The 13547-nt window shown below is 36.3% G+C and overlaps 1 protein-coding gene across 1 annotated transcript; it reads left to right on the top strand.

The window, feature by feature from the left end:
• Positions 1-3096: 3096 nt before the first annotated feature.
• Positions 3097-6972, top strand: LOC126584134 (protein ASYMMETRIC LEAVES 2-like). Its single transcript, XM_050248603.1, has 4 exons — positions 3097-3251; positions 3389-3496; positions 4322-5316; positions 6678-6972. Exon 3 carries the CDS (start codon positions 4345-4347, stop codon positions 5251-5253), a length of 909 nt encoding a protein of 302 aa, XP_050104560.1. The 5' UTR covers positions 3097-3251; positions 3389-3496; positions 4322-4344; the 3' UTR covers positions 5254-5316; positions 6678-6972.
• Positions 6973-13547: the final 6575 nt, after the last annotated feature.

Genomic DNA, 13547 nt, shown 5'->3' with positions numbered 1-13547 from the left:
CTTGGTGGCCCCCACTCATTAAACTTCTCCACCACCTCAGCATTTGAGGCCACGTTTGCCTATCTTCCGACGTCCTTTGTAGTTCATGCCATGTTGATGAAAATTCTTTACTAATTCTAAATTTCATCTTTAAAACCATTTCATGAACAAATACACGAATTGTAACAATTGTTTGACTATTTACGTATGAATTCCTCGTTGCGCGTTTAAAGTTATCGTTGGTATTAGCCGGGATTCAAGATTCGAACCTTGAGATCTTAGTATTAATGTACAAGTTTTTTAGATAGAAATATAATACGAAGCGTGTATAAAAAAATCTTAGTTTTTTCATTGAGACATTTTGTCGAACATTTGGTGAACTTGTTGTCTTCAGCCAAATCATGTCGTCCATATGTCAACAGATATAGACATATGCCGAAGCAATCCAATGAGTGATATCGAGAGAACTTATTGAATGCTGCCGACGCATCTTGTTGAGACTAGTATACATTACATCGGACACTTAGTAAGCATAAAAAAGACTTGTATCAAACATTCGAAAATTCTTCAAAAGACCTTCACATGTATATATTTCCTAAGCTCTAGATGATCCTGGAACAACCTTGGTCCTGAGATCATCTTAATCCCTTGTACATTCGCCCATGTTTGGTATATATCACCCACAATTCACCAACTTACAAATAGCTACTTCAGAAAGCACACGTGGCGCCATGTTTTGACGCAAATAAGGACATCAGGTGATAGTACTGGGGTCGTTCACATGCTCACTCGTATGGACTCGCAAACACTCGAAGTTTTCTTTACTCCTAATAACCTCGAAATACAAAAACATAATTACTACTAATTTAATTAATTAAAACAATTAATTGACCGGGTAGAGTAGTCAAGGGGAGCGACGTGATTAGCCGGTAGCAGTGACAGTCCCTGACGGCTGAGGACGGAACCACCCATCAGTCCAGCTTAAGGTTTGGTCACGTCGAAATGAATGAAAAAGGCAATCAAAACGACTGTGCATTGCGCCTCACTCTGACCCTACGGAGGAGGACTGATGGCTGACCGGCAATAGCAGGTCATCCCCTTCCATCCCACCCATTTGTCTCTCTCGAAACTCGTGCGCGCTGCTGACGCATGGAAGTTGAAGAAGGAAGGGGTATTAATGGGCGAATCGAGAAACGATGTGCTGGGGGAGTGTGGGTTCACCATTTTGCCCTCGGTGTCCAGCTGAGAGAGACAACTGTCAATTTACGAAGTTGTTGCAGCAGGAAAGGAATTCTCTCATATTCCTTTCTCCTGATTCACTAAATTCATATATTTGGATTATTAAAATTTGATCAAATAGATACAAAAATTTGCTCACTTAAAACTTATAATAATTTTAATCGTTTGATCAAATTATAAGAGTCTGAATCTCAAAACTTAATGAATTAAGAGAAAGAAATCCGAAGAGGATCATTTCCGTTGCAGCGGGGTGTGGAGTAGGAGTGGAGGAGACAGAGAAGAGTGGTAATTTGGTAAATTACCTTGGCTACGGTTAAGGCGCATGGTATCCGGACGTGGTGGTACTGTAAAATGGATAACTATGCTCCGAACGCGAGCAAGCTTCGGTGTGTAATTACTTATATGCCCACCGCCATTTCTTTTCAAAATTTTACGCATGTGAGTTGTGGCCCAATAATGCACAACTAATGCAGTCCGAATATAAACTTGTGCTCGGCAAAGTTTATTTGACAAAAAAAAAGAGAAAAAAAAGAATATGAAATGTAAAATAAATATTTGGTTATTAGCCCCTCCATATGCGCGCAAATAGAGTTTTCACCATGCTATTGTGAATGAACTGAGTTAAACGATACTGGTCAGTTTAGTGGGTTGGATGAGATTGATATGTAACTCATTTTATTGTGGATTCATAACTCATTATGTACAATTTTACCCCTATCCATCCCATATTTTGATACAACCAACAAAAAATTGAACTCAAGTCTATTAATTAGTCGCAACCTATCCCAACCCGCAAACCAAATAGACTCTACAAGTCTAATTAAACTTGCGTTCACTATTCTTTTAGGAAACATAATATAATTGACAAAGAAAACAAAATGAAATCAACTATTCTTTTAGGAAACATAATATAATTGACAAAGAAAACAAAATGAAATCAAGTGATATTTCCCATCAAAAAGAAAACAAGTGATATTGTCCAAGAAAACAAAAACCCTAATATGATCATGGTGGATGTGGGTATGTGAAATTCAAAGTTTGCATACCTTATCCAGCTATTTTCCTAATTTAAACCATTAATTTTCTCAATTCCAAAAGAAGAAAAACCAAACTAATTTACTAATTAATTGTAATTATAGGTTGCAAGTTAGTTTAGCAACCAGTCTGTGCAATTATTTGTTTGGGATTAGTCAACATGGTAATTATTCAAGACTTTTTAGAAGGAATGATTATAAAATTTTGTTTTGTCATTTATCGAATTAAGAGTAGATTACCTTCCAATAATAAGAACTAATCAATTTTTTCTTCTACAAGAGAAATTTTAATCAAGCTTTTAAGTTTCGTGCATGCGCGTTAAAAACGAGGCAATTTGAAGTTGCGTGCAGAAAGAAACACACTGTTCTAGTCAAATAATTACGCACGCAAATAGGGTTGTAAAATTTGAAATAAACAGTAAAAAAAATGCTCTACTTTAATTAACTTTAGCTATATCCCAGCGAGTAAACTATCTTTTTCTATTTTTATGGTAGAAGATAATGACAAAGAGAGAGGGAGGGGTATTCAGGTAATTAGGAGGCTTGCATTGAAAACCAAGTCAATTAGCCAAGCGTCCAAACAGGGGTAGTATCGACAATCGACGCGGACAGTACAGGGACAAAGAGGAAACTCAGAGGAGGCACTTAATGGTCGCTCAGAATGACATGTCCTTCATTACAAAGGTCAGTAATGGCATCTCCCAATCCAACGGTCCCCGCACCTCCCTCCTCACATCAACGGCCACAACCACACAACGCATTTAAAAATATTTTACGTCGACGCCGTGGTAACTGGTAACCCTTCTCTCTCTCTCTCTCTCTCTCTCTCTCTCTCTCTCTCTCTCTCTCTCTCCTCTCATCATTTTTTTTATATAATTTTAATTTTTCATTCTTTCCTCATATCTTCGAAATAATAAAATTTGTGTTTTCCATTCTCTCTGCTGCTTCTGTTTGGGATCCTGCGAAGATCGGATCGAGCGCTCTCTCTCGCTCTCACAGGTCTCTTTCTTCTTCTTCTTCTTCTTCTTCTTCTTCTGCTTCTGCTTCCTCCCTTCCGCTCTCCATTTTTCTATCGACGAAACGGCGTCGCTTTTCGTGATGTCAGTGTTTGTTTCTGGGTTTTTGTCTTATCGCAGGTGTTTGATGGACTTTGACGGCTTGGGGGGAGAGGGAGGGCGGAGCCGTCGACTGTGATCGGAGCAGTCTCTGCTGATTAGGTTAAAAATCGAAAGTAAAAGATAAAGGTTAGATTCGTGGATTTTGAGTTTGTTGTCGTCGTTTTTTCCGATTCGGTTTTTGCAGATTAGTTGTCGTTTACGCGGATCTGAGATTTTCTTGCATTTTCTTGTCCATGAAATCTAGAGAGAGAGAGTGTGCGTGTGTCAGGCATAAACACAAACACTTAACAAACAAATACTCAGTGGAGTATTTTCTCAGAGAGAGAGAGAGAGAGAGAGCTTCTTCTCGACGACGCTGTTTGGCTGTTTTCCTTTACATTTCTGGTAAAATTGACAGCGAATTAGCTCTCGTTTCATTGTTTTCCGTTCCACTGTCGCTCTCTCTCTCTCCCCCCTTTTTTCTCACTCTCTCTCTGTGAGTGCAGTGTGTAAAGGAAGCCATTGTTGTTGAAGGTTTTTTCGTTGACAGTATCTGCAATTTTTGAACTTTCAACACTCGATGATCATCCGATTCTCGAAAACGATTCGTTTCGGTTTTGTTTTCTTCTTCCGAAAAAATAAAAGGAAAAATAATTTCTTAACAATATTATGGCTTTGCTTTGGTTTGAAGAAACTGTTTGATTATACGGTATGTTGTCGGTTTTCCAAAATCTGTGAAGCTTCCATGAAAATCCCCTTTTCATTTCCCTCTCCGATTTTCTCACATTTCAATGCTTATTTTACAGAAGATGAATCTCTCTCTCTCCTCCCTCTCTCTCTAAAATTTTTGTCCTTGGTGCAAAGTCCATAAGTCATCCCTTTATTGTGTCAAATTATCAAATATTGACTTGTGGGATGGATTTGTAATAATTTAATCGTTTTGGGATTCTGGGTTTTTTTTTTCCGTTGCAGTTTGGTTAAATTTGGTTGAAATAATGTCGTCGTCCTCAATGTCGTCGTCTTCAAACTCTCCGTGCGCAGCGTGCAAATTTCTTCGGCGGAAGTGCACGCCGGAGTGCGTCTTCGCGCCTTACTTCCCACCTGACAACCCCCAAAGGTTTGCCAACGTCCACAAGGTCTTCGGCGCCAGCAATGTCGCCAAGATCCTCAACGAGCTCAGCGCTTCTCAGCGCGATGACGCCGTCAACTCCCTGGCCTACGAGGCGGAGGCCCGCCTCCGGGACCCTGTCTATGGCTGCGTCGGACTCATCTCCCTCCTCCAGCAGCGGCTGAAGCAAGTCCAGGCGGACCTTTTCAATGCCAAAAAGGAGCTCGCAACTTACATAGGTCCACAAGCTATGCTCTCCATTCTCCAGCCGCCGACTTACATGGCTCAGCAGCTCCAAGGAAACGCTTCTTCCTCGGCCGGTCCGCCGTACAGCATGTCTCCGATGATGGGCATTCCGACTGCTGCAGCTTCCGGTCAGCTGATGATTCGAGATCCCCAGCAGCATCAACAGATTTTCGAGGCGCAGCAGTTGGCGGCAGCCGTGGCGGGGAGGGAGCAGCAGGAGATGTTCAGGAGTTTTGATCAGAGTAAACAGGCAATGCAGCAGCAGGCGCAGGACCATTTGAGCGGGTTCACTCAGATGGCGGGAGCGGTGGGCAACGCTGTTTTGCCGTCTTTGGCTCTGGGGTTTGATAGCGGTCCGTACCACCAGATTCAGCCGCAGCGCCCTCACCATAATCACCGCCACCAGCTGCAGCTTCAGGCTCAGCTGTTGCTCCAAACCCAACAGCCGCAAGGGCAGCATCGGGCTCAGCAATCCCAGCAACCCCAGCTGCAGGCAAAACCCGATCCGGGCGAGGAAGGTGGTGGTAGGAGTGTGGGTCCCTCTTGTTGATGGGTTTTTACTCAGCTCTTCCCTGCCTTCCCCGCTTTTTCATTCAACTAATTTTTATTCTAGGTATGTCCTCCTTCCTTTGTTTGTTCTTTTCTTGAAATGAAAATTCGTACATTTCATATTCATTAATTCTTGCTCTAATTGTTTGTTGGTTTATGGTCTTGCACATGAAGGTGTGCTTACTTACACTTGAGATGTCGTGGTATCTCACATTAATATCGCACTACTTCATGTGAAGAAAATTTAGAAACATAACAATGCGTGATTGATTTAAAATATCATCATATTGACATATAGTAGGGTAAGTAAGTATCCTTCATGCGGTTTTGTTGGGGTTTTGCACTTATGCATTTATTATCTTGCATGAGATGATTTTTCGAGTCAATAACGCATTGTTACGTGAAAATTTTAAACATACATCATTTTGTAATTTCCCTTGTTTAAAGAACCGCCACTTTAGCATTTCCCCGAGTATAGATAAGTTTCCTTCCTTGTACATTAGGTTTTGGCAATGTATGAGTGTTATGATGGGGTTGGTTTAAAAAACCGCCTCAGATGAGTTTCCTTTTCCTTGTAGACATTAGGGTTTTGCATTTATGAATGTTGTGATGGTTTTGGTTTGTGTGGACATAGGGTTAGGGTTTGTATTTTCACGGAAAGGGCAACATTGTGGAAAGGTAAAATTACTCTTTATTGCAAAGAGAGAGAGTAGAATCAGAGAATGGTTTTGGTTAGGTTTGAGGGAATTATTGTCTTTTCACAGCCAGGGATGTCTCTCTCTTGATAATCATCAATAACATCTGAGATTTCACTTTCCCCACCTTTCGTGACATCCCTTTCCTTCCTCATGAATATATATATATATATATATTTTTTTTTTTGGGGTAATATTTTATGTCAGAAAAATAAATAAATATATAAATATGTAGTGGCAGTTGATGGCGATGCTTGTTTGGGCTAATCTGATGCACGCATTGATTGCATGGTGTTGTTTTGATGGTCCAAAATCTGAAAGAGAAATTGAAAACAAATTTAAACATGTATGTATGTATCTGTGTCTTCTTCTGCGTCGTCGTTTGACTCTTTAGAAAACTGACTGACTGGTTTTTTCAAGGCATTTTTCGCTGACAGACTCAGCACTATTTACGATCTTCACTATCTGCTTCGATTGTTCTTCCCTCTTTGTCAAATATGACAAAAATGCCCCTTTCTCTCTCTCTCCCTCTCTCTCTCTCTCTCTCTCTCTCTCTCTCTCTCTCTCTCTCTCACAAAAATGATATGTTACGTAGAATTCTTGCTTATTCCGTTCTAATTTCCAGACTTTGATTTTTCCACACTCGTTTTTTCATGAAAAGAGTGCGTGCTTGTATGGCTTTTAAGGTGATATCCTGATTTATATTTTACTTCCTCGTGTTTTCATGCAGTTCATATCGTCTGCATACAACTGGAGATCGAGAGAGAGAGAAAGAGTAAGAAATGAAGATTTGGAGAGGTCCAATATCTGGATATCATTTTTGAGTTTTGAGGAAGGAGAGAGAGTAGTTTTGATTGCAGAGTAGAGACATTTCGAAAAGTAGTAGGGATCTGCAGTGATATCTTGGAGTACAGTTTTTATCCTTTTAATTAGTAGTGATCGAGGACAATACTCATCCCCTTTCTTTTTTCTTTTCAAACATGTAAATTTGAACCCCTTGGATTATCTATTGCCCTTTTCTCCTTTCTCGTTTCTCGTTTCTCGTTTCTAGCTGCTAAGTTTATATTTAATTTTATTGTAAGCGGTGAACGTGGACCCTCTTGGAGGTTAGGGTATTTACCTTCAACCCATTGCGGGCTTCAAAACGCTTTCTTTTTTATAAATTTAGATAAGTGCAGAATATTAATAAAAAATATTTAACTTTTATTGTTCAAAACTTTTTCTTTTTTTATCAGTGTAGAAAAGTGAAGAATATTAAAAAAAAATATTTAACTTTTATTGTTATCATTATAGTAGTTGTCTGTGGTAGATGTACTGAAATGCCTCAGTGAACAACCGGAGAGATTTTTCAATATGATCATCACATGAGATGGTATATTACATATTTTTATAAAAATAATGAGTTATATGTGTTAAAATGTTAATAACTTCAAAATTAAATTTTTTTATCATTTATATAAAAACACGTGGTATTCCATTCGTATTTCTGTCACAATTAAAATTTTTTCGAACAACTGAATTTATTTTGCCTATTTCTATTAAAAAACCTTAGAGCATTGGGACCCAATGTCCCGAATTGGGGATCCGCCACTGCTAATATATATTAGTTGTACCATTATAGTAATATTATTTTAACTCTTACATATTGGTAGAGATTTATATTATTTTAAAATAGTTACTATATATTTTGTTATTATTATTATTTTTTTGTCAAATGGTAGATTTTATTAGATTTAGATTAGATTTAGATGTCATATTAGTCACTGATAGGGTTTGAACTCACGTCAACATGCAAGGACTCAACACATTACCATTACTGTTATGAATTTGATGAGGGTCATTGTTATTAATTTTTGTGTGTGAACTTCCCACTTAATATTGTTTCAGTCTTAGAAAACTGATAATTGTGTTGAACTAGTGCTCAAAATATTATAGCATGGATTTGGTTTGTGTTGCATAATTAAATGTGCCTTGTGGACATGTGGGTTTCATATTACATGCCTCTTTTTTTTTTTTTTTTTTTTTTTTTTTTTTTTTTTTTTTTGGTATTTGAATCCAACTTAATTATCTCCAACTAGTCAAATTAGATCTTCCTTTATTATTATTATTTTTTTAGAGAGAAGTTCCTTTATTATCAGAACGAATTAACATATATTTTATAGTGACTTCACACTCACACTATTCATTTTAAATTTAAATAAGAATTTTATTTAATGAAATAAGAAAATTATTATTAATAGTCATTTTGCACTCAACTTTTCCTTTGTTTTGAGATATATATAGCCGCTATTTGCACTCTTAAAATGTCAACGGCACTCTTTGAATTTAAAACTAGACAAAGAGAGAAAGGCAAATGAGAATTTTAAAGTGCTTATAATAATTCTTTGAATTTAAAACTAGACAAAGAGAGAAAGGCAAATGAGAATTTTAAAGTGCTTATAATAATTAGTGTTACTTGCAAGTCTTGTGTTTAAGCAAATAATCTTCATTGCTCCTTTTTTTAACTTGTGCACACACGTTTCTTGGTGGTTGTTTGAACTTTGAAGTAACTAATTGCAAGACTGATTAAATGGTTTCTCTCTCCATGAAGGCAAAGTGAGAAATTCTAGCAGAATTCTCTCAAATATGAAACTTTTCACAACTCTTTATCACCTCACATAAATTATTGATAAACTGTGAGATATCAATCAATGCGAGGTAGCAAATAGTGCGTGAAGAGTTTAACAGAGTTGTTTTAGCATTCTCAAGAAAAGTTGAGGTCAACTAAAGAGGTGTATGATATGGGGATTAGGGCTCGCTTTATAGAAATTAACAGGTCCATCACAACTTTTTCATAAATAATGTAATATATGTTCAGACAGTATAGACGTGAAGATATGGAAAAGGAAGAAGAAAAACTGTGCGGTGGGTCCACTTTGATCACAGCCTCAACTTTGAAGCCAGAAGTTGGTGATCGATCACAATGCTTTCACCGCTTTATATTTGACTTGCCAAAACCAGATTAAAAGTGGGTGAAAAGTCTTTTGACGACCTTTCAAACAGTAGAATAATAATTGTTGGGTGCATGAAAGTGCATGCCATTGCCATTGCCATGCATTTTGGACAAGACAGGCAAACAGAAACAGCTGCCCCTGTAAAACTGTAAAGCTCACTCTGGTTGATGCGGCAGTTTAATTACCTTCGTTTTAAACAAAGACGTTCAACTTGCACAGGTGCCAATTTCATATTAGTTTACCGGACGTAGCTTCAATGTTGAGTGCTTCAGACTACGCATGTTTTAATCCTTAGATTTAAGGGAATTTTAACGAAAAGCACCTGATAATATTCACTTTAACGAAAAATCACATTTTTACACTAAAAAGTCAATCCTGGTACTATTCACTTTACCCTTTATTTTGTCATTATCATTAAAACTCAAAGTTTTCAAGCTCTTTTCATTAGTTTTCTTTAGATTTAATCTTGATAATTATTTGTTTAACGGACGTAGCTTCAACATTGAGTGCTACAGACTACGCATGTTTTAATCATTAGACATAATCTTGATAATTATTAGTTTAACGGGCGTGGTTTCAACGTTGGGTGTTATAAGTTACATATGTTTTAAACATTAGATTTGATTTTAACAATTATTAGTTTAACATGTGTGGCTTAACATTGAGTGCTTCAGGCTACAAGTGTTTTAGTAATTAAATTTTATTTAAACTATTGTTAATTTTTTTTCGTCAGTATTAGTTATTTGTTAGATTTTATATTTTAAGTCTTAGCCCGTCATTTTCCGTACTCAATACTATGTTCTATTGAAAAAAAAATTGTAGTTTAACTAGAAGATAGACGGACTGATTCTTTATATGTAAGCTCTTAACAATTATACAGTTTAACTTGTAGTTTAATTCTAATGATTTAAAAATCACTTGAGGTGTCGCTTAGTACTACAATCTAGTTGTATTCCACTTCACTTGTAAGTAAAAAGTCTTAAGTTCGATTTTTGCCAACTTGTTAAAAAAAAAAGAAATTCACTTGAGGTTGCACGCACTAATTAATGATTAGACAGAACATAACAAGTGACTAGTTGATGAATTTTCTTCTCTAATTCCCTTGTTTTAAATTTTGTATACAAACTATAGTTGCTTAAATGAAAGTTCTTTTCTCATTTCCTAAAAGAAATTTGTATAATGATTTCTACACTTGGAGTTTAGCATTTTTTTCACTTCCATTCATGGGCGAAGCCATGTAGAGACCAGAATAGTCCCGGGTCTATCTTACCACTGTTTTCACACATAAAAAAAAAACTCTTCTAATTTCTTAAGATTTTTCTTGGCATTAGCGTCCAACCAAAATCTTTTCTTTTCTTTTTCCTTCACAAGTTCGATTTAAGGCTAGTGGCTATTATGCAGTTAACCTGTGTCACTGAGTGTTTTGAGAGAGCTGGTTTTTATTTTTATTTTGCTTTATCCTTTTATTTTATTCCTTGAAGTATTTTAATGCTATTACTTATGCTTTCTCTTTTTTCTTATTTTTTTTATTCCCCTCCACCTTCCTTTCTTTTCCGTTGAAAATGAATTTTATTTTGAATATGAGTCGTAATACCAGACATGGGGGTTGAGTTGAGGAAGAGGATGATAAGAATGACATCACGCCTAACCCAAATGATGGTGGTCAGTAGCTTAGGAAACGAAAAATCTTTATTTGTCGTTGATTAGGAGAGCAATTTAGGATGAGACTTTTGCGCCATTCCTGAACGAAGCCACTGCTTCCATTATATTAACTTATTAATATTATATATTTTATTTTTGGTCAACAAAGGCGTTTCGCACAAAAAAAGGGAACGATAAAAAAAAAACACTACGTAAAAACAGCTAAGGGGCCATAGGAGCCCCAACAATAACATAGAAAATAAGTTTTCCACACGAGGAAGGATTGACCAATACATATCCAAGGAAAAATTATATATTGAATGATAGAATAATGTGTCAAGAAAAATTGGTTTCACACAAAATTATCTCAAATATTTGAATTTAAACCCAACGATCACACAAAAATCACGATGATAACCAATTTTGACAATTTACTTAGATTGTGTGTTCGTGAATCGTGGAAACCAGTTTTTCTTCTTATAAAAAGGACAATGATATAACACCAAACTTATAAGGGGTTGTGCTACTATTCATATTACCAATTTATCTTATGATGCAACTTTAACTTTTTTCATGGTATCATAGTAGGTTGGCATAGGTGTGAAATTCAAGGATCACACATGCTCCACGTCACCCATTAAAAAACACTTTGTGTGTACTTATAAGAGGTTGAACTATTCTCCATATTGTCAATTGATTTTATGGTGAAACTTCAATTCCCGGCTAACTGTTTAAAAATAATTGGAAGAATGAGTTTATTGTTCCTCGATCGATTCATTTGTGTTGTTATTTGACAAGGGTAGGATTATATTAAGAATCAAGTTGACTGATTGAAACGTTAGATGGCGTGATGATGTGATGTCGTTTCACATGAATGAATTTTATCTGTATTAAATTAAAAATTTATAAATAGAAATTTAAGAAATGTGGAGTACCGACTCTTTACTTCAATTTTATGAGACTTTCCGTCAAAATTAAGTACGTGAAAATGCATTTGAAGCATGTGAAAAATAACCATAAGATTTTTAAAATTGAAGGTGGCTTGCGTCGCGGACATGTAGTTTCACGGAGCAGCAGTCGAAGGCATATTTTATGAACCGTAGAGCCCAAGAAACCTTTACAAGGAATACTTCTTGTTAGAGTATGAGTGTGATTCTTACGAATTGAGATAATCCTTGTGTATTTCTAATTGATATAAAGAAGTCTTAATGTGTCTATAAGAGTTAATCCAGTTTTGGTTTGGATTGAAACTCTGTTATTGGCTAGAGAGTATAATTCCTACTTGTACAAGGATTGAGTTTTTGTATTCCTTGTATGATTGTTATAGGGCAATCTAGGCCTTGCAGTATAAAACCACATGCCACTGCTCTCACAAAGATTGTGCTCTTATTTGTTCCAATAAACCTATATTTTGGCGAGCATTGAGTTTTGTAGAGATGAGAACGTTTTGTGCGTTGATTGGTATGACTTCTTCTTCCACCAGCATGTCTGTAGGTATGTTTTCCTTGCTCAGTTTAGTTTGACAATGTTCTTTCTGGTGCTTGGTTGTGAGATTGTGATTTAGTTGTTCGATCCTTGTATTTATGGTTTAGAGGTATTAAAACATCATCTAACATGTGGTATTAGAGCCTAATGGATTTGACAATTAAGTTCAATCAAATCTAGTTTCATATATTTTCCTTCAAACTGGGTTAAAGAATTAGAATGATCAAATTGACTGCAAGAATACGACGTCATTTTTGGACTAACACTACTACAAAATTATCTATTGTTGGCGGTCCAAAAACCGACAAGAAACATACATTACTGTTAGATATTATGCAAAATCCGATAGAAAATGGATGCAGTGGTGGATATAATAAGCGACAAATTTGCCAGCATTAGGAAATGAATTTTCCAACAGAAAATACTCTAAAACCGACAGAACTTGTGTTGAATATAACCGACACAGAATATATTAATAATGAATAAATAAGAGCATTTTCTGTCAGATAAAACCGACAGAAAATACTCTAAAATCAACAGAAAATACATATAACCGACAGAACTTGTGTCGGCTATAATCGACAGGAAATATTAATAATGAATAAGTAAAGCATTCTCTGTCGGATAAAACCGACAGCAAATATATTAATAATAAAAATAAATAAAAAGGACATGAGAGCATTCCCCCTTCTTCTCGTTGTTCTTCTCCCCTTCTGCTCGAAATAATGATTAGAATGTGAGAGTGCTTAGCTGTCATTAGAGTAAATATATACCTGAAAAACGATTCCAAATGATCAAGTACCTACAACACGTTTTGCCATAAAACTGATCATCTGTAATTAAGAACAAATTAAGAATACAAAATAAATGGAAACTGAATAATTCTTCAGAAATTATAGTGTTCACAAAGAGCCTTAACTGCTAGAACTTCTTTTTGATGAACATGAAATAAAAAATTGACCAAAAACAGTGTTCACATAGAATTTATCCTCTCTCATGTCATGTAATCCTGGATTATGAATGAGAAAACTGCACAGCTTTTTGTGCTATAAAAGGAATTAAATGGGATGAAGAAAGGTTTGATCATAGTTTTAGCCATCAAATGGATCAAAAGGGGTAAATGATGGAAGAAAGAACCAGTACTAACCAGCTTGGGTTCGCCATTTTTACCACCTATTGTTGCTGAAATAATGTGACCAATGACTGCATCATTTCCCTCCATAACAGGAGCTGACATTTCTTGCAATTTACAGAAACACAAAAGTTCAAACACAAGCACAAACTTCAGGCTTGCTTTGAAAAAATATGACTGGCAGGCTGGTGCTTGCTAAGGATTTACCCTGCCGAAACGCAACTGAAACCAGTAGGCCCCTTACGGGTGATACCCAAAATATGAATTTTCACAAAAGGAAACAATTCAAAAACAACAAACCCCAATTGCTCAAATTGGTTGCCGAGTGGGAAAGTTTGAGCAATCAAAA

Source organism: Malus sylvestris, chromosome 2 (assembly GCF_916048215.2).
Source record: "Malus sylvestris chromosome 2, drMalSylv7.2, whole genome shotgun sequence".
NCBI classification, from domain to species: domain Eukaryota; kingdom Viridiplantae; phylum Streptophyta; class Magnoliopsida; order Rosales; family Rosaceae; genus Malus; species Malus sylvestris.
This window is presented reverse-complemented; position numbering and strand designations above follow the sequence as displayed.